A 27360-nucleotide genomic window follows, 5' to 3' on the forward strand; every position below is an offset into this window, starting at 1 on the left:
TTCTGAGGGAGAAACAAAGTAAATGTTTCAGGTTGATGACCTTTCACAGAACTGACAACAGTTAGATGGTAACAGGCTTTCAAAAAATACTGTGACAGAAAAGGGGATGAAGAGTGGGGGGGACATTGCCTTCTCGGCTTTGTGCTCCACAGGCACATGCAGTATTGAGAAAGTTCTAGAATTGCTGTCAGTGATTTGAGATATTGTCAATATTGACCTTTCCCCACATCTACACTTTCCTTCAGTTTATGGATTGCCATCCAGGAGTGGAAATGCTGGCTGCTTTCCTTCATTGCCTTTCTTTATATGTGGGGTGTAATGCAAATTGCAGCATTTCAACTATGCTGCCCACCAGCTCAGCTGAGATCCTATCCTTAGAACCCACTTGGAGTCGTCTTAATCTGTGACTCATTACCATGTCAAGCTACTGTTGCTTTATTAGTTCAAAAGCAATGTCAGCAAAATAAAATGAGATGAATAGCAAGTTCTGAATCACATTGAAAAACAAATATTTTTGCAGTATCCCAGGTTGCAGATTCAGTTGTTGTATTGTTAATGGCCTGGGAATGAACAAATGATTTTATTGTCGAATGTATTTGGAAAATACAGTGAAAATTGTTTTGTTACCACAATCCAGCACCATAAAAATGAGCTTCTCCAGCTTTGTTTTTGGTCCAGGGGCTACTGTGAGGTTTAGAGGTGTTAAGTAAAAGAGTAAAATAGCACCCAGAGGCTCAGCGTGATAATTGTGGTCTGTCTGTGTCTTGCAGAACCGGATTTACCAGGCCATTCAGCGAGCTGATGACATTTTGGATCTGAAATTCTGCACTGATGGAGTACAAACAGCTCTGCGCAATGAGGACTATGAGCAGGCAGCAGCACACATTCATCGATATCTGTCACTCGACAAATCTGTAATTGAACTGAGTAGACAGGGCAAGGAAGGTGAGGACTCAAAAACAGCGACTCACTTAAGATTCCAGCCACAAAGCTAAAAGGGGTTCTGTCTTTAATTTCTTGCTTAATCTGATTGGATTTAAATCCTCCTCCTTCTTGTCTTTTTTTTTACATGTAATAGTTCTGTGCAGCATCAATCCAGAACCTAGTGCTGAGCCCACAATTAAGTAGAAATCAGGAAGGTGAAGGCAGAAACACTCTCCAGCCTGAAGTAGACAAGGGATTGCTTTTGGAAATAGACTTTGGTGCTGAGACACAGCACATACAGTCTTGTAGAAGCATTAAGAACTTATACTTGATAAATTCCAAAAGGCAGAAGCAGTTCCTAATCAGCAATGAATATGTTTGAAGAGAGCTGTGCCGTGAACGTCTGTGCACACACACACTAATTTGTTCCAAGTATGTAGCTGTACACCTCAGTTAATGACATCATTTTAATCTATTTACAATGTGAAGAAACAAAATATACAGAAGGAACTTGTATGGGACTCAGCTTGTACTGTAGATGTGGGCTAACTATTACGTTAGCTAACAGTGTTATTGTAGACAAACACTGAGCTGGGCTCAGTAAAAGCAGCAATGAAAAATGTCTTGAAATAGGTAATGACCCTGCGTTGTCACTATGGTTTAAAATGTCACGAGTGGATAACATGTTTCTCCTTGTATCAGTTTAGGTTAATAGAATTTCAGACTTCACCTGACATGCACGTTGTCTGGAGAAAGTAGTTTGCATGGAATTTTCATGAGGCTACTTTGCTCTGAATGGATTAAGATAGGTTAACTCAAATAATGTTCATTTGCAGAAGAGATAAACCTAATGATATAATTTTTTGTAATATGTTGGTAACATTGCACTAAATCAACCAAGCAGCAAAGCTGCTGATACTATCTTGGCTGAGAATCATAGTATCCCGACAGTGCAGAAAGAAGCCATTTAGTCCATTGAGTCTACACTGAGATCTGAACAGCATCCCAGCCATACCCAGCAAATCTTCCATGGCTAATCCACCTACCTGCACGTGCCTGGGGTAATTCAGTGTGGCCAATCCACCTAATGTGCACATCTTTGGAGTATGGGTGGAAATTGGAGCACCTGGCAGAAACCCATGCAGACACTGGGAGAACTTGCAAACTCCACACAGTGACCCAAGGCTGGAATTGAACCCAAGTACCTGGCTCTGTGAAGCAGCAGTGCTAACCACTGAGTCACCATGCCATCGAAGATCAAATATTTCAGCACTGATTAGGTAACAAACTCTGCACCCTCCTAATCAGAACGGGAAACTGTTGTAATATCTAAATTACAAAATATCCATGCAAATAAGTTCTGAAATCTTCACACATTTAGTTCCATTCTGATAATTTCTTGCATGTTCATTTTGAAAGTGGTAACTCTAGGAAGACAACCTTGAAGAAGGTTCAACAGTAGAACCACTGTCTACACTTGGAGTGGCACATAGAGGAATGTAGGAAACTCATTGATGTCAGTAGCAAGTATTTTTAGTCAAACTTTAGCACCATGGCTGTGGAGCTTTCTGCTTTAAACGGAAATGATTGAATAAATGTGAAATAGGCATTAAGGACCTTTCCTCAACTAATTGTGGCTAAATCTCCTGACAGCCAATATCATCGATGCAAACCTAAATCTTTTGCAAGAGGCAGAGCAGCGGTTAAGAGTGATTGTAGCTGAAAAGTTTGATGTAGCGATCAATGAAGGTGACCTACCACAAGTGGAGCGCTTTTTCAAGATCTTTCCACTGTTGGGATTACATGAGGAAGGACTGAGCAAGTTCTCTGAGTACCTGTGTAAACAGGTAAGGAGACTAGGAAGATATAAGATCTCTGTTATGGTATCAGAATTTATTTTCTTTTTCAGTTGAGCATTTGGATCAATGTCTATATCTAAAACTTTAAATGTGCGACATAAGTTGCTATTTAAATATTTGGTTAGCTTTCTTCCTTCCTCATAGTGTTAAAGTAAAACGGTTTATTGTGTCCACAATTGAATCAGTTACTCTGGAGGGAGGAAAGGACAGTTACAGATTGTATTCAGGCTGAGGTAACTAATTGTTGTATACAGTACTTGGTTTAGATGTAATTGTGCTTTAGTTAACTCCTTGTTACCAGCCTGATGTGTTTTCTGTAACTGAAGATTGCAGACAAGGCTAAAGAAAACTTGCAGCTGGCACTGAGCACAGAGATGAGTGATCGTCGAGCAGCTGTTACTTTTGCTGATACCCTCACACTGCTATTTGAAGGTAAGACTCTTTCGGTGAGAAGTAATTAAATAGCTGCACTAGCAGGATCCGAACAAGAGCTTCGAATAATAACCTGCCAATTTCAAACCTGGGGATTGTATCCAGTCTATTTTTTGTATCTTAACTGGCCTTCATCTGGTCTGCCTGTGTGGGGGTGTACCTCACAATGACAGTGCTGCTGTGGATATGACTTGCACTGATTATGTGACTCATACTGATGGTGCTTCTGTATTAGGCTGTATCTCACACTAATGTTTCTCCCATTCCCAGAGGAATTTCCTGAATTTTTTTTTTGCAGCATTGCTGTACTGGTTAATCTTTGTCTTTTCTTGCTGGGTGGAATGTCATTCTAAGATGGAAATTGACACACTTTTAGTTAATAATTGGTTGCTGCTAAATTAAAAGTATTTAGAAAATACTCCGGCTGACAGTAAGGGCCTGTGTACAACTCATTCCCCTCCCCACCCACCCAAATGTAGGATTCAGTGATGACAATGCCATTGAACATTAAGGTTGATTACTTCTTTTTGAACATGTCACTGCCTGGCATGTGTGACACAAATGCCCATTCCTACTTGTCGTGTTTCCGGGACATGGACCCATAACAGTCAATTTATCAATAAGCAGTGGAATAGTAGTATCACAGAGAGGTTACATGATGGCTGGTGTGGGAATTGAATCATGTCATATTGGTCTGTTATCTCAGTTTGCGGCTGAGCCACCTGGTTGTTATGGAGTAGAGCAATGTTTACAGTCCATCTCAGTTGTGAAAGGTTTCAGAAGGTTTCATTGCAGAACTCATGCTGTTTCATTGTCTCTCAGGGATTGCTCGAATTGTGGAGACCCACCAGCCCATTGTCGAAACATACTATGGACCTGGGCGGTTGTACACACTTATTAAGTACCTACAAGTGGAGTGTGATCAACAGGTTGAAAAGGTGGTGGATAAGTTCATTCAGCAGAGGGATTATCACAGAAAGGCAAGTCAACACTCCTTTGTATCAGCGCACACTAACATTTTTTGCAATGTTCTTTTGTAGGATACTCACTTGGTCCCATTAAGAAATTATTATAGATTAAAAGTAGACCATTCAGCCAACATGCCGTTTTGAAAGGATTGTTCAATAGATGCACATCCCTGTCATTTCCCAAAAGCTCTACAAATATTTTCCCTTCCAGTACTTTTTAAATTTCCTACTAATTTAATTTCAACCACCCTTGCAGACAGTGTATTCAAAATCATAAAAGCTTGTTGCCAACAAAAATGTCCTCACCTGCTGTGGTGGGTGGTAGCAGCAGCAGCAGGTCCGTGAACAACTTAGGTGTGAATCCAGATCTAAGACTCCGGATTAGATCATAAGAAAGATCAGAAGCCAAATAATATGTAAACATGTCTTTCTTTGTTTAAAATGATTACCTAATTCCTTTGCTCAAAATGTAATTTTCTTCATCAAATGCTAACTTTTCAACCTTTTATAATTGGGGCTGAAAGGAAATATCAGTTATTTGAGTCATTTTGTGCATTGCCAGCCCAAGATCTGTTCTGATGTAAATGGTATGGAAGATGTTACCGTAAGAAATAACATAGACAACCGTTCAGTTGGAGTAGTGCAATCTAAAAACTAAAATTGAATCAATTGGCCATAAGTTACAACAATTTTTTTGTAAATATATTTATTTGCAATTTTTTTTAACTTTACAAACATAAAAGTATTGAAAAATACAATCAATAACAAATATCAGTATAATAAAAACAAAAAAACACAAATTACAATACTACTATCTACCAACTACTAACCTACCCTATAATACGAAACAAACCCTAACGCTGTGCAGAGCAACACCCAAAAAAAGAAGGAAAAGCACAAAATACAGAACAGCTATGCTTGGCGCAAAGCTCCCAAACAAAGGAACGGGAGCATTGTATATATCTCCGTATTAACTCAGGAGACTCCCTCCAGGGCCCAGGGCTTGACAAATCTAACCAACCTGGTTACCCAAACACCCTAGTTAGGATAACTGACAAATCTATATCCAAATAACTCCAGTAGGGCTGCCATGTTTTATAAAAATTGTTTGTTGTGTGGTGCACCATGTTTGTTAAAAAAAGTCCAAGGGAATGTGCTCCATAATTAATTTCTGCCATCCCAGCAAGCCCGCCGAGTTCTCATTCACCCAGTTCATCAGAATATTCTTCCGTGCACAGTATGCAAGAATATTAAATAGTTTCTTCCCGTGCCCTCTAAAGATGGTAAATTCGGTAGACCTAAGAGGAGAGATATCGGGTCTACTTTGACTTCGATCATCAATACCCTCCCTATCTCTCCTGTCACAGCGCTTCAGTAAACACTGAGCCTGTGGCATGTCCAGAAGCAATGGGTAAGAATACCTGTACTTATATTACATTTGGGGCACACTGAAGATGTCCCTTTTTTAAACTTCGCTAGACGGTCTGGTGCCAGATGAGCCCTGTGCAGAACTTTTAACTGCGTAGCGCATGTCCTATAACAGATTGAGATCTTTCGAGTATTCTCCCATATGTTCTCCCATGTTTCAGAAGAGATCTCCACTCTTAGCTCTTGCTCCCAGGCCTCACATAACCGGTTAATTTCCTGCCAGGCCCTGCCACCCAGCAGGCGATAGAGAGTACTAACCGAAAGGGTGCTTGTGGAATGTAGCAACAACCTCTTTGTATCGGGCTTATAGGGCTTAGTGAAAAGTGTAGTCTTCTCCTGGATGAAATCCCTAACCTGAAAAAGACGGAAAAGATCTCTGCTGGGTAACCCATATTTGCAGCTCAGTTGCTCAAAAGACATCATAACCTCCCCTCAAGCTCCCAAACTAGAAACTCCTCTCGCTGCCCATAGTTTGAACCCTAAGTCCATCATCCCTGGTCAGAACCCTGGCATGCCAACTATAGGTGTAAGTGGCGAAGTCTTGGATAAACAACCCTCACTCTGACACATCGCCCTCCATGCCTTGACTGTACTAATGACAATGGGATTCCGACAGTGGTCCATAACTGTCCTCATCTTATCCATGAACAATAGGTTAATAAGAGAGCACTCTGGCTCAGTGGTTAGCACTGCTGCCTCACAGCGCCTGAGACCCGGGTTCAATTCCCGCCTCAGGCGACTGACTGTCTGGAGTTTGCACGTTCTCCCCGTGTCTGCGTGGGTTTCCTCCGGGTGCTCCGGTTTCCTCCCACAGTCCAAAGATGTGCAGCTCAGGTGAATTGGCCATGCTAAATTGCCTGTCGTGTTAGGTAAGGGGTAAATATAGGGGCATGGGAGGGTTGCGCTTCGGCGAGGCGGTGTGGACTTGTTGGGCCGAAGGGCCTGTTTCCACACTATAAGTAATCTAATCTAATCTAATCTAATCACTTTTGAGGGAGGCCTCAATATCCAGCCATATTGAGTGTGGATCGTTACCTACCCAATCGCAGACAAAGGACAACAAGGAACTCAATTGATACCTTCTGATGTCTGGGAAATCAACTCCTCCCCCTCCTTGAGGCAACTGTAATTGAGTAAGTTTGATGAGGGGCCACCCATGATGCCAAACAAAGGAACCAAGCTGCCCCATAAGCTTCCCAAGCATTGAAACATTACAGGGAGCATACACATGGGATAAAGCAAACTAGGCAGAACATTCATCTTAATGAGATATTTGGCCCAGCCATGAAATTGGAAGAGCCCCCCCCATCTCTGGAGATCTCGCCTAACATTGTCGAGCAAGTGAGCAAAGTTAGTCTGGAATAACAGATCAAACTTGGGGGTAATAAAAATGCCTAGGTATTGAAACCCCACCCGTGACCACTTAAAAGGGAACTGAGGGCCACCTTCAACTTCTGGCACATCCTTAAGGTTCCCCAAAGGCATAGTGTCCGATTTTGCAAAGTTAACCTCATATCATGAAATAGCCCCAAATCAATTGATACATTGTATCAAATGGGGTCTGGAGGTCATCGGATTCGACAAAAACAGAAGGACATCATCCGCATACAGTGTAATCTTGTGTGCCTTCGATACCACTTCCGGAGCGATTATGTGGACGTTCTGACGAATGGCCTCTGCCACGGCTCTATCACCAACATAAACAACAAGTGAGAGGGGGTAGCCTTGCCAACTACCCCTACCAATCCTAAAATACCCAGACTTCGCCCTGTTGTTGATGACCGCAGCCAGAGGGTGGTGATATAAAACCTGCACCCACCGAGCAAAGACTCCACCCAACCCAAACTTTTCTAAGACATAAAAAAGATACGGCCATTCCAACCGGTCAAATGCTTTCTCTGCATCTAAGGAAATCACCAATCCCTGAATCGATCATTGCTGACAAGCTTGGACCATATTCAGCAACGTTCTACTATTATTAGAGGACCTACGGCCCCTTATAAAGCCTGTCTGGTCCCCTTTAATAATATGGGGCAACACCCTTTCCAATCTCAGCGCCAGGATCTTGGACTGAATCTTGAAATCTGAATTTAATAGAGAAATGGGCCTGTATGAGGCACAATCCTCAGGAACCTTCCCCTTAAGAATTAAGGAAATATTAGCTTCTGTCAAAGATTGTGGTAGGCATTCATGCATATAGGAGTGATTGTATATCTCCAACATCAGCCCTGACAGAATCCCTGTAAACTCCTTATAAAACTCATCCGGAAGACCATCAGGGCCAGGCGCTTTCCCACTCTGAGGTTGCCTCGCTGCCTTCTGTATTTCCTGAACTGTCAATGGGGCATTAAGGAGAGAGGCCTGTTCCAATGTTACCCCTGGGAGGTCCAGGTTCATTTTAGCCCTCCTGGCTTCGCAATCTTCAGATCGATACAATTCAGAGTAAAAGCTCCAAAAAGCCTGATTAATCTTTTTAACATCCTATATAAGGACCTGGTGCTGTCTCTGATTACAGTAATGGATTGGGGAGCACGCTTTTTCCTAGTCAGGAACGCAAAATACTTCCCTGGCCTATCCCCATATACGAACAGCCTTTGTCTAGCTAAAGCAAGTTCTTTCTTTGCGTTTTGTGTCAGTATTGAATTCAAGGCAGCCCAGAGGGCCGTGATCCGCTGTAGCTTAGTCACCGCAGGCCATGCAAAATGTGCCATCTTAGCGGCTTTCAACCGCGTCTCAAGTAGACGCTGCTGTTCCTCCTTCTGTCGTTTCCGGCTAGCCGAATAGGAAATAGCTAATCCCCTAGCAGTCTCCCACAGCATAGATGGACTACTAGCTGTGCCTGAGTTGATAGTCAAGAATTCCTGAAACTCCTTCAAAAAGTATTCCACAAATTTGGACTCCTTAAGGAGAAAAGGGTCCAAACGGCAGTGCCGCAAACCTAGCACTTCACTCTTGGCCTTAACCTCCAAATATACTGCCGTGTGATCAGAGATAGCTATATTCCCAATTTTACAACCCATAATCGAAACCAGAAGGGCAGAGGGAGCCAGAAAGAGGTCAATCCTCGTGTGACATTTATGTGGGTTTGAAATAAAGATGAAGTCCCTGCCGGTAGGGTGAAGACATCTCCAAATATCCACCACCCCCAACTCCTTGCATAAGTCAACCACCTGCTTGGCCTGTGAAGAAATACTTGGGGGCCCACAAGGCATCCTGTCCACTGTTGGATCCAAAACACAATTAAAATCCCCCCCCCTCCCCAATAATGTGCCATGTTCCAAAAGCACTCAACTTCGAGAAAGCACGAATCAAAGATTTGAGGGGATGCGCCAGAGGACAGTAGACGTTTAAAATGCCACATTCCTCCCCATGTATCAGGGTTTTAAGTATCACAAACTATCCCTGCTCATCTTTCACCTGCTCTAATAATGGTGAATAGAAGATTTTTCTGAATAAGTAGGATGAGAAGAATACCTGGTCATAACCCCCCTGTTGTAATTTCAGGTGTTCCCCATCATGAAGATGGGTTTCCTGCAACAAAGCAATATCAACCCTTTCCCTCTTAAGGCTAGAAAGCACTATTTTCCTTTTAACAGGCGAATGACTTCCCTTAATGTTCCAGGTGCACCATTTAATAAGACACTTAGCCGTATCCTTTCAGAGACCCTTGAACCCCTCGGAGGGAGAACCCTGCTTACAAAGCGCTGAGCATAAGTAAATAAAAACTCAGAATGGAAAAACTATATGTACCAAACCTACTCTATCATAACTATAAACAACTATTACTACCAGAAAACTACAAAGAAAACCAACTACAAACCCTTGAATGGAAGACTCTTCCCCCGCCCATAGGGGGCACTCACCCTACCCATCCCCTTCTTCACAGCTCCTTCAAACTCGGACTGTGCCCCAGCCTTAGGCCAGAAAAAAACCAAGGAGATGATCCTTAAATCAACAGAAAAAAGACAAAGTCAGGATGAGCACTCCACCCATCCCTTGCTTCATGTCACCCCTACTTGTGACTAAACGAGAAACAGAACAAACAAAAAAGGGAGAGACAACAAAGAACATCCACAAAATTTCCCATCAGAAAATCCAGTTATTAAGAAAAATTAGGAGCAACTTATTCCAAGGCCTTTTCCACCTTTCCAAAAAGGAAATTATTAGGGAGAAAGAAAGGAATTAAAAAAGGAAGAGAAAACATGGGGAAAGATAGAAAAGAGAACAAACATTAACCGTATTCTTCAGGTCAATCCATCGATTTTAAAGTGTCCACAAAGTTCTTAGCTTTATCCGCAGAGTCAAGTGTATAAACTGAGTCCTCATGGCTGAAACAAAGTACTGCAGAGTATCTCATGGAGTACTGGATGCCCAGGTTCCTCAGCCTCTTTTTAACTTCATCTAAGGACTTCTCTTTCGAATTACAGCTGCAGAGAAATCCTGGAAAAACTTGATTTTTGACTCCTTGTACAGCAGTGTCTGTGGATCTGGAAGCTTCTATGACTTTTTGCTTGTCCTTATGAGTGGACGTGCACTAGGACCGGGCTGGGACGCTGCACCGGCCCTGACCTGTGCACTGTAACCCGATATGCCCTTTCAATCTGTAGCCTGCTGGACTCTGTGAAGGCCCAAAAACTTCAGGCAGTTTTTAAAAGAAGCTGACTGGCTGCTCACCTTCATGGAGCCTGACAATTTGGAGATTTATCCTCTGATCTCGATTTTCGAGGTCGTCGATATGGTCTCGCAAGGCCCGCACCTCTCGCTCCAGCACATGGATCTGACTGGATGAGGACTCCATTGCAGCCTCCGAGGCCTTAGTTAGGCCCTTCACCTCCTTCAGCCTCTCCCCGAGGCCCTGGATCTCCTGCTCATGCTTCTGTAGCATGGATGCAATAGGTTGGACCAAAGCACAAATCTCCCCATGGATCCTTTCAATCACAGCCCCAACTTTCAAGGTAAGTCTCTCCATCGTTGCAGCCAGTTCCTGTGAGTCTGTCAGGTCCCCGGGGGGTTCAGGAGAGGCTGCTGTTGCTGCAGTCTCTGATATGATAGCTGTTGCAGGGGAGTGTCCTCCCTACTGCTGTTTGCTCACTCCTTTTCCCATTGGCATCCTTCCCACCCAAATATTAACAAATATGTGTTCTGTAAGGTTTTAAACTAATAATTCCACCACATAAGTTGGCCAGGGATGGCAAAAAACACCAGTATGCCTTGGCTGTTAGGCAGAGCTGTCCACAGCAGTTCTACAGAATCGCCGCTATCTTGCAGAGTCAAGTTATAACATTTAAGACTAGAGCGAATGACAGTCACTTCTACCTCCTCAGTTTTCTCTTCCCATCTGCTGAGTGTGGTTTCACAGCTACTGTGCAAGGCCTGGTCTATGTTGTGGCTGGATTAGGGTTAAATGCAGTGCTTTGCTCAGGATGCTACCCAGTAATGGCTGACTAGATGCATGTACACATCAGAACAGATCCTCACTTGGTGTGGACTTAAGAGCTCAACTAACAATTGTTATCCTGCCTTCATCCATTTAGTTCAATAACGCTGGGTCAACTGTAATAACTTTGCACCGTCAAGCTTAACTAACTCAGCACAGACGAGAGATCCAAGCTTGTGTTTAACCACACACTGCACCTTATTATCAAAGTCTAGATTAGAGTGGTGCTGAAAAAGCACAGTAGGTCAGGCAGCATCTGAGGAGCAGGAAAATTGACGTTTTGGGCAAATGCCCTTCAGGAATGAAGGCAGGGAGCCTCCAGGGTGGAGAGATAAATGGGAGGGGGGTGGGGCTAAGGAGAAGGTTGCCAAGAGTACAATAGGTGGATGGAGGTGTGGATGAAGGTGATAGGTCAGAGAGAAGGGTGGAGTGGATAGGTAGGAAGGAAGATTGGTAGGTAGGACAGGTCATGAGGGTGGTGCTGAGCTGGAAGGTTGGAACTGGGGTAAGGTGGGGGAAAGGGAAAGATGGAAACTGGTGAAGTCCACATTGATGCCTTGGGGTTGAAGTGTTTCAAGGCAGAAGATGAGGCATTCTTCCTCCAGGCATCGGGTGGTGAGGGAGTGACGGTGGAGGAGGCCCAGGACCTGCATGTCCTCAGCAGAGTGGGAGGGGGAGTTGAAATGCTGGGCCACAGGGTGGTGGGGTTGATTGGTGCAGGTATCCCGGAGATGTTCCCTAAAGTGCTCTGCGAGAAGGCGTCCATTCTCCCCAATGTACAGCAGACCGCATCGCGAGCAACAAATACAATAAATGACATTGGTCGTTGTGCAGGTAAAATTTTGTTGGATGGAGAAGGCTCCTTTGGGGCCTTGGATGGAAGTGAGGGGGGAGGTGTGGGCACAGGAAACTGCAATTCCTGCGGTGGCAGGGGAAGGTGCCAGGAGGGGAGGGTGGGTTGCTGGGGAGTGTGGACCAGACCAGGTAGTCGTGGAGGAAGCTGTCTTTATTGAAAGCGGAAAGAAGTGGGGAGGGAAATACATCCCCGGTGGTGGGATCTGTTTGGGGGTGGCGGAAATGTCGGCAGATGATGCTGTTTATACGGAGGTTGGTGGGGTGGAAGGTGAGAACCAGGGGGATTCTGTCCTTGTTATGGTTAGAGGGGTGGGGTTTGAGGGCGGAGGTGCGGGGTGTGGATGAGATGCGTTGGAGGGCATCTTCAACCACATGGGAAGAGAAATTGCGGTCTTTAAAGAAGGAGGCCATCTGGTGGATTGTTAGGTGGAACTGGTCCTCCTGGGAGCAGATTCGGCAGAGGCGGAGGAATTGGGAATAAGGGAATGCATTTTTGCAGGAGGTAGGTTGGGAAGAGGTGTAATCCAGATAGCTGTGGGAGTTGGTGGGTTTGTAAAAAATGTCAGTGTCAAATCAGTCATCATTGATGGAGAGAGAAAGGTCCAGAAAGGGGAGGGAGGTGTCAGAAATGGTCCAGGTGAATTTAAGGTCGAGGTGGAATGTGTTGGTGAAGTTGATGAACTGCTCAACCTCCTCGCGGGAGCACGAGGTGGCGCCAATGCAGTCATCAATGTAGTGGAGGAAGAAGTGGGGAGTGGTACCGGTGTAACTACAGAAGATGGACTGTTCTTAGTGGGCGGCACGGTGGCACAGTGGTTAGCACTGCTGCCTCGCAGCGCCAGAGATCCGGGTTCAATTCCCGACTCAGGCGACCGACTGTGTGGAGTTTGCACGTTCTCCCCGTGTCTGCGTGGGTTTCCTCCGGGTGCTCCGGTTTCCTCCCACAGTCCAAAGATGTGCAGGTTAGGTGAATTGGCCATACTAAATTGCCCGTAGTGTTAGGTAAGGGGTAAATGTAGGGGTATGGGTGGGTTTCGCTTTGGCGGGTCGGTGTGGACTTGTTGGGCCGAAGGGCCTGTTTCCACACTGTAATCTAATCTAATCTAAAATGTAGCTGACAAAGAGACAGGCATAGTTGGGTACCCATGTGGGTACCCATGCTACACCCCTTTTGTCTAGAGGAAGTGGGAGGATTCGAAGCAGAAATTGTTAAGGATGCGGACCAGTTCAGTCTAACGATTGAGTGTCAGTGGAAGGGTACTGTTGGAGATGCCGGGAGAGGAAGAAACAGAGGACTTGGAGGCCCTGGTCATGGCAGTTGGAGGTGAAGAGGGATTGGGTGTCCATGGTGAAGATGAGGCCATCTTCACCATGGGGGCTGGCAAATGGAACTCTTGGAGGAGGTGGAGGGCGTGGGTGGTGTCTCGAACGTATGTGGGGAGTTGCTGGACTCTGAGGGATAGGACAGTCTCGAGGGAGGTGGAGATGAGTTCGGTGGGGCAGGAGCATGCTGAGACAATGGGTCGGCCAGGGTGGTCAGGCTTGTGGATCTTGGGAAGGAGATAGAATCAGGCGGTGCGGGGTTCCTGGACTACGAGGTTGGAAGCTGTGGGTGGGAGATCTCCTGAGGTGATGAGGTTGTGTTTGGTCTGGGATATGATGGTTTGGTGATGGGGGGGGGTAGGTCATGGTCACTATTATCAAAGCCATGTGGGAGAGAATGAGATATTAGGCACTCCCAGTCTGTGGGATAGAAACCTTAACCAGTGGTTCCTTATCATCTGAATATGTGCGTGTCACCTATGTGTAGGTTGCTTGAGCTTCATTTTGGCGATCTGGTGCTGTCTTCTTTCAGCTAAGTGTGCTATACTTTTATTTGTGTTCAGCATGACACATGATAATCGGTCTTCTGGGCTACAACACCACAAGTGACCACTCTCTGGTGTTTTCTTCATATTCAGTTGTAATAGAGAGCTATTTGACATAATGGACAACTACACAGAGTTTGAGCTTATCCTTACAATGCAGTAAACCGGGTTTTCTTTTATCATACCCCACTTCAGGGCCAGCTGCAAGACCCACATTAAGACAGATTAATGTTGTAACGTGGTGCTGCATATCCCTATTTGTTTTTGTAAAGTAGCACCCTGTGCCATGGATTACTTTGTATCCAGAAAGGCATGCAGACTGAGACACCCTGTCCGCTAGGAGGTCTGTTTACGTGGCCTAACCTATTTTAACTTCCATTAAAAGTTAAATGGAAGTTTAACTTTCCATTATTTTCTATCCCATGGAAAGGCAAATAACCTCTGGTTGGCAGTCCCTTTCTGTGGGATTGTGTGTAAACCTGTTTCTACCATTTCAGCAGAACAACTATGTAGTGAATCGATGGCCTGGTGCTGATCCTGGTTTCACAGTTACTATCTGGAATGGAATCCTTAATGTAAATGCCTGTTTTAAGCAACATAACCATTGACTTCATTCATTTTGTGGTTTTGCAGTTCCAGCGTGTACAGAACAGTATGATGAGGAGCTTGACAGTGGATAAGATAGAGCCCAGGTATGTATATAATGAGTAGCTGGAGATTGTTATGTATCCTGGTTTCCATCAAAAGAAACATGAACAAACCTTGTTGTTTATTATCGCTGTTTCTTTATTTGAGAAATAATGGTTCCATTTGTTTCCTGTAGGCTTGCATTCTTTGGGTACTATTACAGTCCACTACCTTACCTTATTTTATGTGTAAAGTTCAAAATCAGATTACACCAGGTTATAGTCCAACAGGTTTATTTGGTAGCAACCTGATGAAGGAGCAGTGCTGTGAAAGCTAGTGCTTCCAAGTTCACCTGTTAGACTTAACCTGGTGTTGTGTGATTTCGAACTTTGTCCACCTCAGTCCAACACTGACACTTCCACATCATATTTTATGTGTGTGAGTCCAGTCAGCCAGTGTTTTAGCATTGAGCATTACTGAAGGAGATTATTCAGCCCATTGTACTGATGCCATCTCTTTGTTTGCTACTCAAATATTAATATTCATGTGCCTTCTCCTCACAGCGGAATAAAAAAAATCCTTCATATTTTTCTAACTCTCTTATTATATGTTTTACTAGTGCACAGTTTCCAAAATTCCAGTAAGTTTTGTCTGGGATGTTCATTTCTAAATGTTGGGCTGATTGGACCTTAGTTGCTGAGTTTATCCATTTCCCCCTTGTTTTAAACAGGGGTGTAATTTCTTTAATCATCTAGTCTTTTGGCTCCATCGCCAATCCAAAAGTAATCGAGATTGTGGTCAGACCCTCTCCAATTTCCATGCTTACTTCCCTCGGTAACTTAATCTGGATTAGGTGTCTTTTCTGTTCTGAGGACTTTCCATTCTCTGTCTATTTTTATTCATTCCTATATTGTTAGTACCTTCTCCTTTACAATAATATTGGTAGCTTTCTCCTCTTTACATGTACTTCCATTCAATCTCTTGTTTCCTTCCCCTGCCTCTGGATCATAATTAGGAATTGAACAAAAATTGATTATCTTCCTTTCTGTGTGATAGCACCTTGTACCCCTCCCCAAATGTTGTTCTTCAGCTCTCCTTCTGACCAACAGTCACTCTGGATAAATATCAAGATTTAAACTCTTGCTGATTCTTGCTCCCTTGGCTCATGGAAGCTGAACTACTTGACCGACTGAGACCAGCAACTTAACCTAGAATGGAATCTAAGGCCTGGTCTCTACAGGTTAATACTACAGCAGACAGATTATTTTAAAGCAGTGGGAGAAATGGTTTAACTGCACAGTACATGGGCTAGTAAATGGATGAATTACGTTTGTACTTCTAATCATTTATTTTTGACTTTCAGAGAATTAGACACCATTTTAGCGGAGGTTACATTGATGAATGCTCGTGCAGAACTGTACTTGCGCTTCATAAAGAGAAGAATCACTGCTGATTTTGAGGTTTGCGATGCAGTAGCCTCAGAAGAAGTGAAACAAGGTACAGTTGTGTCCTTGCTGTAAACACTGGAATTTCCAGACAACATCAGTTTGTGTTTAATGACTTTTTGGCTTTTTTTTAACCTCCCTTTGAATGTGCAAATCAATGGCACATCTCCAGCCTGTTTAGGCGGTCTCAACTGACACTGAAACAGAGTGGGGGTAGAATTGACTAACTTTCCACCACAGCATGATGCTGTGTAATGTTTTCACCCATGTTTCTCCCCTTCTCGTCCTGCTGCCATTGTAAGATATCTTGGTTTCCTACAGTGATGAACACTCATCCTTGATGTGAAGTTTGGCGGCCTTTTGACCCAGAGTGCAGCCTTGACAGATGTCCATATTCAGAGTTTGCAGCAGGAGTCAATGGCTGGTGATCTCAGGAACAGGAATGCTGAATATCCATAGCCGTTCATGCAACAGTGCCTGAATTCTGACACATTGTTTGCATGTCTGTGGATCTCCGTATTGTACTGTGTATATTTGAGTTGTGTGGAAGCAGAATGTGAAAGTTTACTGATTTTCAGATAAAAAGAAATAACAAGCGTATTCTTCTATTAACTTTATAAACAATGAAGAGTAGTAAATTTTCAATGTTTCCTGATGAAAGGCTTATGCCTGAAACGTCGATTCTCCTCCTTGGATGCTGCCACACCTGCTATGTTTTTCCAGCACCACACTCTCTGCTCTGATCTCCAGCATCTGCAGCCCTCACTTTCTCCTAAATTTTCAATGGTAAAGTTGTGGCTGTAGTTCCCAGAGGACCATAGGGTTGCTCTCTCGCGAGAGAGCATGGATAGGATAAATAGACAAAGTCTTTTCCCTGAGGTGGGGATGTCCAGAACTAGAGGGCATAGGTTTAGGGTGCAAGGGGAAAGATATAAAAGAAACCTAAGGGGCAACTTTTTCATGCAGAGGGTGGTACATGTATGGAATGAGCTGTCAGAGGATGTGGTGGAGGCTGGTACAATTACAATGTTTAAAAGGCATCTAGATGGGTATATGAATAGGAAGGGTTTGGAGGGATATGGGTCGGGTGCTGGCAGGTGGGTCTAGATAGGGTTGGGATATCTGGTTGGCATGGATGAGTTGGGTCGAAGGGTCTGTCTCCATGCTGTACATCTCTATGACTCTATATGGACTCTACATGGTGGTTCAACCTGATGGTCACCATGCCTCAAGTGGAAGGTAAGGTTGAGAAGGCAGGGCGCAAACCAGTCCTCCAGCCAATTGACCTAACTGGCCCCCAAAATAAGAATATATAGCTGAATCTAATCCATTTGTGTTTTGGGTACAGAGGGTCATTTTATGGGTAATTAGTGAAATCTGAAACTAGAAGCCTAAATAGAAGATGCTCACCAACATCCAATAGAGAATCCAGGAATAATATCCCTAGTCAGAGAGTGGTGAGAATGTGGATCTTGTTACCAGTTGGAGCACCTGAGGTGAATAGCATTGATCCATTTAAAGGAATACTAGACAAACCTGAAGGAGAAAGGATCAAAATATCTATTTATAGACTAGATAAATAAGATGGGAGGAGGCTTGGTAAAAGCATAAATGGCAGCTGAATGACTTGTTTCTGCATTCGTAGAATCATACAGACATGACCCATCAGCCAGTCGAGTTTGTACTGCCAAAAGTATATTACTACCTGTACCAGTCCCACTTTCCTGCAGTAGGCCATAGCCCTCCATTGTGAGTTTGATGTCATTCTATATTAATGTAACCCTATCTATTGCAAATTCTCTGCATATGTTGCGAACTGTAAAGCTACTGAATGCTTGCTGACATGTTTCTGTGATTTAATTGCTTGTCACTCAGAGCATCAGAAGGCACTGGATAAACTGTGTAACCTATGCTTGCTGAGCCGGAATATGCAGGAGCTTATTGGATATTACATCACAATGGAAGAATACTTCATGAGAGAAATGGTCAACAAGGTATGTAATACTGTCGACATTTCTCATAGTCATGATTATCACAGCACAAGTTCCCAAAGTGCTAAAGAGGGAAAAACCAGTCAGAGTTCCTGCTTCTGACCACTGTCTTAACAGTCCCAAGGACGTGGGTGGAAATGTGGACCTGTGATTTCCCCCATCAATGTCAAATAGCTTTACTGATACAAACTGTCCAGGCCACCATGTGAAAATGAATTTGTTTGAATTACTTGATGGAATGTATCCTACCAAAAGTCAGCAGTTGCTAAAGAGAAAAGCATGGAAGAAAGACACAAGAAAATTATCAAAACAAAATGTTTGTTCACTACTTCCACTCAGTTTAAATTCTTAGCACCAGATGCAGGTCAGGCTTAGGAAGTGGCTGAACAAGTCACCCCAAGAAACTCAGATTTTTTGATTTGCTGGTTTTCACCCTATGTTTGCTATTCAGTGGGAAGACTGCTGGAAGCATTTTAACAATGACTGTAGCATGTATTTTGAAGCATTCTGGTTGCATAGCTGTGATTCAAGTGCAGAATGGTGTGACTGGTGGTTCAGATGTCAGAGGAGAATCCGAGGTCTAGCACTGTACCAATTCCTACATTTTCCCTTTTCAGGCAATTTGTGCATATCCAGCAGGTTTAGTTTTTCTATCTGCTGCCCGGCACACACCTTGAATGATCTGGGACCTACCTGACCATTGCCTTTTGCTAAATGATAAATCTACTTTGGGGTGCTTCTAGCCCTTATGTAAAATGTTTTAAAAGACACTTCATCATACAAACAGGTATCTGTGGTACACTGATCTCCATCATCCCAGTAAAATGTATGGTAGTGTGATTGTTATGTTATCCAGAGACCCAAATCAATTATCTGAGGGGAGATTTGACAGAAGTTTTCAAAGTCATGAGAGGTCTGGACAGAATAGGGAGAAGCTGCTCCTGCTTTTAAAGGGATTAAGAATGTGAAGGCACAGATTTAAAGTGATCTTCAAATGTAATAATCGTGATGTAAGAAAAACACTTTTTCACACAAAATGCACTGCCTGGATGTAGTGTGGAGGCAGATTTGATTGCATTCGAGAGGGTAGAAGCAATGTGCAAAGGTGCTGGACAAGCGCAATAGAATGGCACTAATTCATAACGCTCATTGGAGAGTTGGTGCTGATGCAATGATGCGAATGACCTTCCATCTGCAGTGTAACACTTAAGTGATTTTGAGCATGTAAGTTTGATATTGTGATTGATTGTTCAAATGCAGTAATTCTGAAAATAAAAAGCTGCTTTTGATAAAAAGCAATCGAGCAGCTGTTGTGTTGATGAAAAAAAATCCAACTGATTTACTGGTGTGCTTTATGAAGACAAATTTACCATCCTTACCTGGTCCGACTTTGAATACCAGTCTCTATGTAGTCATGTCCAACTACTACCCCATCTGTGATCAGTTACATCAGGGCAATAGCAAGTTAATTTCTACAGTAACTTTATGGTCAGTTTCACACAGGATAGAGCTGATGGGGAGTACAAGTGGTGGTGTGTGAAGATGTGAATGGTTGTTGAGTCGTTTAAAGGTGATGGTATTTCTTTATCACAGGCTGTGGCAATGGATGTCTGTGAGAAGGGCCAGCTGACATCCAGCATGGTGGACGATGTGTTTTTCATTGTGAAGAAGAGCATCGGTCGCGCTCTGGCAAGCTCAAACATCGACTGCTTGTGTGCCATGATCAACCATTCCACCACTGTACTGGAGTCAGATTTCAGGTAACTTAGGGCCATATGACACTGTGTGCATTCCTTGCTATTAATTTTGCCAGCGATCCAATCCTGGAACTGTTTGCTGATCACTAACTGGCATAGCTGAACTGGTTGAAGCAGCCTCTGGCAATGTAGTCTGCTGACTGCACTTTGCCAAGTGTGTTTTTCTGCCAGACAGACCTCTACCAGCTGGACCTCTACCAGCTAGTTATCCACTTTCCAAGTGGTTCTGTGTGATCGGTACCCTGCCTGGCATGATACTGGGTTATGCAGATTACACAGGGCTGGATCCCCAGCCTGTGCTAGTTGGTTGATTTGAGCCAATTAAGCATAATTTGTTCCTGGGCTAATGGAGGGAAGAAAATCAAGAATTTCTACTAATGGTTGTGTGTTGCATCTGGTGAAGATAAGTTGAGAATACATTCTGATGCTGTTACTGCTGAACTGCCTAGTATATGGGATTTTTGGAAACTACGCCTGTCTGGAAACAAGTGAGAAAAGCCGGATCCAATTCATAACTGACTGAAAGAGACCCACAAATTCCAGTGTGTAGTTTTACAATTCCAACTCAAATTGGCTGAAATAATTTGTAAGTTGATCAGAAGAAATCCATAAATTTTTGCAGGTTTTAGGCCCTTGCAATTTAAACAAATCTTTAATTAAAATAGCTTATTCTCAAAATAAAATTTGAATTTGTGTGTCTGGATTACTTATTGCAACACAATGAATGATCCTGTTCCTATTAAGATACTGTACATACCCACATTTGATGTCATTCAGTTCCAATCTTGCTTTATTTAATTTTCTAATGTTTTGAACATTATTACTGCCTCCTTTATTGGCCTGGGTCTTCAAAACGAAGAGATAATGTTTAAAAAAAAACCCACCCATCTTTATTCTCCCAAGTTCCACACTGTCATTTCTTGCCAGTTTTTGTAGGTCACACAAACTCCTATTTCAACTTCAGTGACACTCCCAAGTATTATCACGTTCCCAGAGCTGTTACAGCTCTCCATTTCAATCTGTTCTGTTTCATCACACTTTTTGTAATAGTGAGATTAACAACTTATTCAATTTTATGGCACAGAACCTAAAGCTTAAACATGTACCGTCTAAATTATTAATGAATCCGATTGAGAAATTGAGGGACACCCAGCATGCATCACCATCCACAGGCACTGAATTTACTGTACTTTAGATAGAAACGGTAAGTTCTAGAAACACTTTGTAGGTAAAGCAACATCTGTGGAGAGGGTGTGGGAACATTAGTGTTTCCTCAGTTCTGACCTTTCATGAGTTCTGATACAATGCTTTACCATCTTCTCTTTACAGAGGGTGCCTGATCTTTGAGTTTTTCCAGCACCGTTTTGTTTTGATTACCAGCACTCTCATTATTTAATCATTTCCACTTTAGGAAGCTGTAACAGTACAATGTTAGGTTGTTTATATATTGATACATGTGGAAACATAGTACAGAGGAACCTCGATTATCCAAACACAATTATCCAAAAAATCGGATTATCCGAATAAGATCTGAAGGTCCCGTAAAACCGTTACAGCAAAGAAGTGTTATTGACGTGATCGTGTCTTTTTGTTTAAATGAGTAAAAGTGAATTCTGATTATCTGCACTGAAGAAGATATGTAATCGTTGCATCAAAGAGGGGTTAACGACACGGTGCAACAATCTCAGTTGGTCAATTATAGCAATGTTAAAATAATTTTAACAGACAAAAATGACTAATGTGCTGAAAGATTTAAATGCATGACAAAATCAGGGGTGTCTTCATTCCCTCTATGACCGTGTTCTGAGTACGTATCTGTGGTAAGTGATTGAGTTTGTTGTACTTACCATGTCTGTGAAGAGAAAGTGGACAGCTGTGACAATTGAACAGATTGTACAGCATCTGGATTGTGGTGAAAAGACATCAAAGAGTACAGAATTGGAAAAGCAATAGTGACCGACATCAGGGAAGCAGGACTGGTGATTGAGAAATTTATCAACCAAAGTGACACTTCAATTGCATTAAAAAGAAAATCCATTAAGTGAGAAGGAAAAGATATGGAAGAGACCTTAAGGGCAATCTTTTCCCTCAGAGGGTGGTGCATGTGTGGAATGGGCTGCCAGAGGAAGTAGTGGAGGCTAGTACAATTGTAACATTTAAAAAACATCTGGATAGATATATGAATAAGGATTTGGAGGGATATGGGCCGGGTGATGGCAGGTGGGACTAGATAGGGTTGGGATATCTAGTTGGCGTGGACCGATGCGTCTGTATCCATGCTGTACATCTCTATGACTCTATGACATAAAGCTCGTGAAAGATGAGCAACTCGACCAAGCTGTAATTTTGTGATTTTCACAATGGCCTGATGATACTAGAAAAAGTGCCAATTTCCATGCACATCTCCACACCGGTGAAGCCAATCGCACCATTTCATTGGGCACGTTACAGCGTTTCAAACATTGTCACGGCATTAGGCAACTCAGCGTTCTTGAGGAGCAAAAGTCCATGGATGACAGCACCGTGGAAGGATACAGACAGAAACTACAATCCATCATTCATGAAGGAAATTATGAACCTGAGCAATTATACAATGCTGATGAAAACGGATTGTTTTGGCGTGCCCTGCTGGATAAAACACTTGCATTCACCCCCAAAAAAACAGGTGTAGGGACATGAAGTGCAGAAGGATCACATTATGATTTTCCCTTGTGTCAACACCATTGGCATTCGTAAGTTACTGCTTGTCTGCATTGGGCGATATGCTAATCCACGTTGCTTCAAGAACTGTGACAAGAACTCGTTTCCATGAAGTACAAATTGCAAAACAATGCATGGATGACACATCCCCTTTTTTCCTTCTTGATTTCAGGAAGAATTTGTATCTGCTGTGAGATTACATATAGCAAGCGCTGGACTCGAGCAATGTGCCCTTCTGCTTGTTGACAACGTGGGGTTACGCACTGAAAATCAGCCAGTTAGAATTGCCAGACAGAGCTGTCAAGTGTTTATTTTTACCACCAAACACCACTTCAAAGTTACAGCCGCTCGAACAGGGAATCATTGCGATAATGAAGAAATATCGTTGCATGCCATCCTCGGTGAAAGACAATGCAGACAAAGGAGTGCAGGAAATTATGAAGGTATTCACAGTCAAGGATGCTTTGTTCATGATTGCTGAATCTTGTCACAGCATCAAGCCCATCAACAGTTGCAGCATGTTGGTACAATGGTACAATGGCTGGTGTGTTGGTAGCCATGACAGTGAAGAGGGCACCCGTCCAGATCAAAGGCTAACCACTGACATCACAGAACTGCAGACAGCTGGGATTAGGAGACTTCGTAGAGACTGAGATCAATGCTTGGGTGAACTGTGACAATGACATCAGAAGATTATCCATGTAGTCACGGAAGAACAGTAGGAAAGTACGGACGCCGTGGATGGTAAGGAAAATCAGATACCGACATTGCCTGCAGTCCCCACTAATGAAGCTATCGACATTTTATAGCCTTTCATGGAGTGGTATGCAGCACGACAAAGTCGATGCCATTAAGTTGATGCATCTTCGTCAAATGTTATCGCTCACAAAAAGAAAAAGACGGCAGCATCTCCAGGTGGATGGATGTTTTCTTCAAAAAATAATAACTGACTTCCACCTCAATTAATTTTATTTACACAAAACATGCTTTGATTTGTGAAATATCATGAATTTTAAGCGGTATCAAGTGTTTGTACCAATTTTAGCAATTGAATGAATTAAAAACTCTGTAAACATGCTTTTTAATGCAATTATGTTCAGTCTGACTTCCTTTGTTTAAGGTCAAATCAATTATCAGAATAATCAATTATCAGAATAATCAATTACCAAGCAACAAACTGCCTGCCCGTTGCCTTTGGATAATCGAGGTTCCTCTGTACTCCTGAATCTGAGATGTAATGTAGGCGTGTTTTGTGTTCCTTTTTTCCGAGGTGTGCTGCAGGGCTAGCTTTGAAGGGCTAGCAAACAGTCAGAGGTAGCTTCCTTTGAATTCACTTTTCCCAGGCTCTCCCAGAATAGCCTGTTTGAGATTGATAATTGGTGCTGAGGGAAATTGAGCCCATGGTCCTCACCTGGTAAAATGGTTTGTGCAGCTGCAGTATTGCATTTTTGTTATACAGATTTAGTCCTCGACCGCTTAGCAGCCACAAATGGAAAAATAAATATGCTTCTAGGAACCTGCAGAAACACATTTATGCAATTTACTCTTTGTTATTTAATTTCACCTCCATATATTTAGAACATATATGTTAGGAGCAAGAGTAGGCCATTCGACCCCTCAAGCTTGCTTTTCCATTTAATAAGATCATGGTTGATCATTACCTTGTTACCCTTTTGACTTCCTAATTAGTCAAGATTTAATCTACCTTTATCTTAAAAATATCCAATGATTCCCTGTCTCTTGTGCTTTCTAGAAAAGAGCTGCAAAGACTCATGACCCTTTGACAAGGGGGAAAAAAAAAATCTCATGTCCACTGAAATGGGAGACTCCTCATTTTTATATTCAAAATGTAGCTGCATATCTCAGACTATTTAAATGACAATTATGAAGTTTACAAGATTATAATATTTTGAGACTGTATTAATAATTGGAGGGGAAAAAGTGAAGGTCATATGAGCTTTTCCACAGTCTGTCTGAGAGTAAGCCAAATGGTTTGATTATCAGAGATCAAAGGAAAGCTTAGAATGTTTTAATGGGAAGAAAGTGTTTAACATGGCCTACATGTTAACTTTATGATTCATCTTTTGAAGGTGACTGAACATTGTTTTGCACAAACATGTATTTACCTCAGATGATTACCGACTTAAGTCATTTCGTAATCCCTCTATTCATAACTTTATGGGTAATAAGAAATGCTTTTCATGTGGGAGGAACTCTTGAATAGTTTGCTAACAGACACAGTACAAGAAGGACCTGTGGGTCAGTGTCAGTGAAGGAAGAATTCTGTGGGTCAGTGTCTGTGACTATACAGGAGGAATCTAGTTCAGTGTCTGTATCGGGTAAGGAGGAATCTATGGGTCTGTGACAGAACAAGCAGGATTTCTTGGTCAGTGGCAGTGACAGTACAGAAGGAACAGATGGGTCAGTAGTTAACAGTTATGGTACAGGAAAAATTACCAGTGGTAAATAGCTGTTTACAACAGATTTGTCTCTTGTTTAAGGGTAAAACCTGGCATGATATTCTGGCAGTTTGTGTCTAACTGAGTTATATTAGGATCCTAGACATCTGTTTATATCTATTGCATTGATGTTTGTGTAAATGCAAGTAGCAGATTGTTGTGCGGTGATGCCATGTGAAATGTTCCTGTGTCTTTCTGTTGTGCAGGGAGGTGCTTTACAATAAGCTCCGGATGGGGTTTCCTGCCACGACCTTTCAAGACATACAGCGTGGTGTAACCAGTGCTGTGAATATCATGCATTCCAGCCTGCAGCAGGGCAAATTTGACACCAAGGGCATTGAAAGCACCGATGAAGCCAAACAATCTTTTCTGGTATGTGTTTTGTTTTGCTACCCCTGACTTGGGAAGTAATTTGCCTGTTGTGATGGCTCCCCCTCCTGTTTGCACCCTACCAATGAGCTATCGCTGTATTGCATCAGCCGGATGGTTCCATATTCTTGAGCATCCGTCACTTAAATAGACAACCTTTTTTGTTTTGGATATGAATTGTAAGTTCTGCTGAGGAATTTGAATTAGTTTTATTGTCACGTACTCAAATCAATACGGTGAATAGTTTCCAAGTTACCGCTTATGGCGCAGTCTTGGGTACAAAGTACCTCGGTGCAGATTCTTCAGGTTCTTGGGAAAAAGAAAATTGAAACATTTTTTAAAAAAGTACAGCATTACAGTTCATAGGAGTAAATTAGAAAACTGGAGAAATTAAAAAGTTCAGAATAGTAATCCTTCCCACCCAGTCCACAGTGGTACCTTGCTTCCAGTCCGCATTGGGCCCTGAATCACCTGTGATCCACACTGAGGCCGTGTCAGACTGAAAGACTTCCAAGGGCTGCTGAGAGACTGCCAAGTTGGGCCTTGAGGAAGCCATGCTGGGCCGTGAGGAAGGAATGGGATGTTTTTCATTGAGCACATCCAATTCTAGCATGAGACATTCCAAGGCTCTTGATATTACCAATCACCACTATCACACGCTTTATGATAATTCTTTATGGTTATTAAATGATACCATGAGTTGTCCAGGACCCTATGCCTTTTCAGGGTCGCCTGCAAACCCTCCTTGTGATTGTCTTTTGAGGATGTTGATAGTTAAGCAGATCACTTTCCTCCAGTACAGTCATGGTTCACTCCTAGGATAGATACCTGCAGAGTAAAATTTGTAGTGCTCTTCCCTATCTGAACATTGTTCCAGTATTAAGATAGTCAGATTGGATAGGAGGCACAATTCTGCACATTACTGCTTTCCTACACTGTTCACCCTTTAGTGCAGTTTTGTTCTGTGAGACCATTTTAGGTTAAAACTTGCTGGTCTTGTTTCCTACCCTACTTCCAAAGACCATGAACCTGGTCCTGGTTTATGCTAACAGTTTTACCTCTTACATTGGGCAGCACGATGGCTCAGTGGTTAGCACTGCTGCCTCACAGCGCCAGGGACCTGAGTTCAATTCCAGCCTTAGTCTGTGCAAATTCCACACAGACATGTCTTTGTAAGTTTCCTCTGGGTACTTCGGTTTCCTTCCATAATCCAATGATATGCAGGTTAGGTAAATTGGCCGTGCTAAATTGCCCGTAGTGTTCAGGGATGTGTAGGTTGAGTACATTAGTCAGGGTAAATGTAGAGTAATAGGTTAAAGGAATGGGTCCAGGTGGGTTACTCTTCAGAGGGTCAGTGTGGTCGTGTTGGCCAAATGACCTTTTTCCACACTGTAGGGATTCTATGAATACTAGTTAGTCCCAGAAATGAGCTTTCTGAATTCTTATCCTAGGTGTGATCGCGATACTAATGTGTTTCGTTATCTAAGTATATTTTGCATCCGTCCTGCTCATAGTTCTATTTTGCTTATTTGCTGTTAAATTGTCTTGTTTCATTTAGGTGACTCTGAATAATGTGGAGATGTGCAGTGAATATCTTCTGACCTTGAAAAAGAACCTGGAGGTATGAGAATATCCAATTCTAAGGACATGTTATGTTACAGGATTAACATTTTTAATTTTTTTCTCTTTGTGAAAGTCAGCTGTTTGGATACAGTCCCAAGGTAGTCCACCGGCACCCCACCTAAGTGGCCTTTCATTATGTAGTCAACCATATAATTGTGCATTTAGACACAATGATACGACTGACTTCCCAATTTTGAGCAATGTTGTAGCTTAATTCAGTCTCATCACCCAGCAACTGCTGATGGTCACATGCTGGTATTGAGCATTATCTCCCATCACATGTACATATTGACTAAGGTCTAGTACTTGGGTATATTAGTCTGTTATTTCAGCAAAGTGGGAGTGCAGCAGTTTGCATGTATGGAGGCTGCAGCTCTTGTTTTGAAAGCATTAATGTCAATCCAAGCCTCAGTCAATTTCTAAATTTAGCTTTCTTCTCATTGAAACATAGAAATTAGGAGTAGGAGTCGGCCATTTTGCCCTTTGAGCCTGTTTAGCCATTCTATCTCGAATGTGATATTCCTGCTTTCTCCCAACACTCCTCCTCCATGCCATTAGAGTCTAAAAATGTATCAGTTGTTGTCTTGAATATATTCAGTGACTTAGCCTCCACAGTCT

General features: G+C 42.7%; 2 protein-coding genes across 5 annotated transcripts in view; one reads left to right on the forward strand and one right to left on the reverse strand.

Moving 5' to 3' along the window:
- cog4 (component of oligomeric golgi complex 4) overlaps positions 1 to 27360 on the forward strand; it is a 68176-nt gene that overhangs the window by 27555 nt on the left and 13261 nt on the right. For all 3 annotated transcript variants that reach the window (XR_015760002.1, XR_006314186.2, XM_043707354.2), the window contains exons 4-13: positions 771 to 945; positions 2578 to 2771; positions 3110 to 3215; positions 4038 to 4195; positions 14405 to 14463; positions 15762 to 15895; positions 17719 to 17837; positions 19428 to 19594; positions 24957 to 25122; positions 26678 to 26740. Coding sequence is in view for 1 of the 3 variants with exons in the window: in XM_043707354.2 (XP_043563289.2) it covers positions 771 to 945; positions 2578 to 2771; positions 3110 to 3215; positions 4038 to 4195; positions 14405 to 14463; positions 15762 to 15895; positions 17719 to 17837; positions 19428 to 19594; positions 24957 to 25122; positions 26678 to 26740 (1341 nt within the window). In the remaining 2 variants the exon portion in view is untranslated. The remainder of the gene's footprint in view (positions 1 to 770; positions 946 to 2577; positions 2772 to 3109; positions 3216 to 4037; positions 4196 to 14404; positions 14464 to 15761; positions 15896 to 17718; positions 17838 to 19427; positions 19595 to 24956; positions 25123 to 26677; positions 26741 to 27360) is intronic.
- Positions 25314 to 27360, reverse strand: part of fcsk (fucose kinase) — a 387175-nt gene continuing 385128 nt past the window's right edge. For both annotated transcript variants that reach the window (XR_015760001.1, XM_087996073.1), the window contains one exon: positions 25314 to 25428. Coding sequence is in view for 1 of the 2 variants with exons in the window: in XM_087996073.1 (XP_087852199.1) it covers positions 25372 to 25428 (57 nt within the window). In the remaining variant the exon portion in view is untranslated. The remainder of the gene's footprint in view (positions 25429 to 27360) is intronic.

The sequence above is a fragment of the Chiloscyllium plagiosum genome, unplaced genomic scaffold (genome assembly GCF_037043375.1).
Source record: "Chiloscyllium plagiosum isolate Xiang-an unplaced genomic scaffold, Cpla_swu_hap1 HiC_scaffold_17, whole genome shotgun sequence".
NCBI lineage: Eukaryota > Metazoa > Chordata > Chondrichthyes > Orectolobiformes > Hemiscylliidae > Chiloscyllium > Chiloscyllium plagiosum.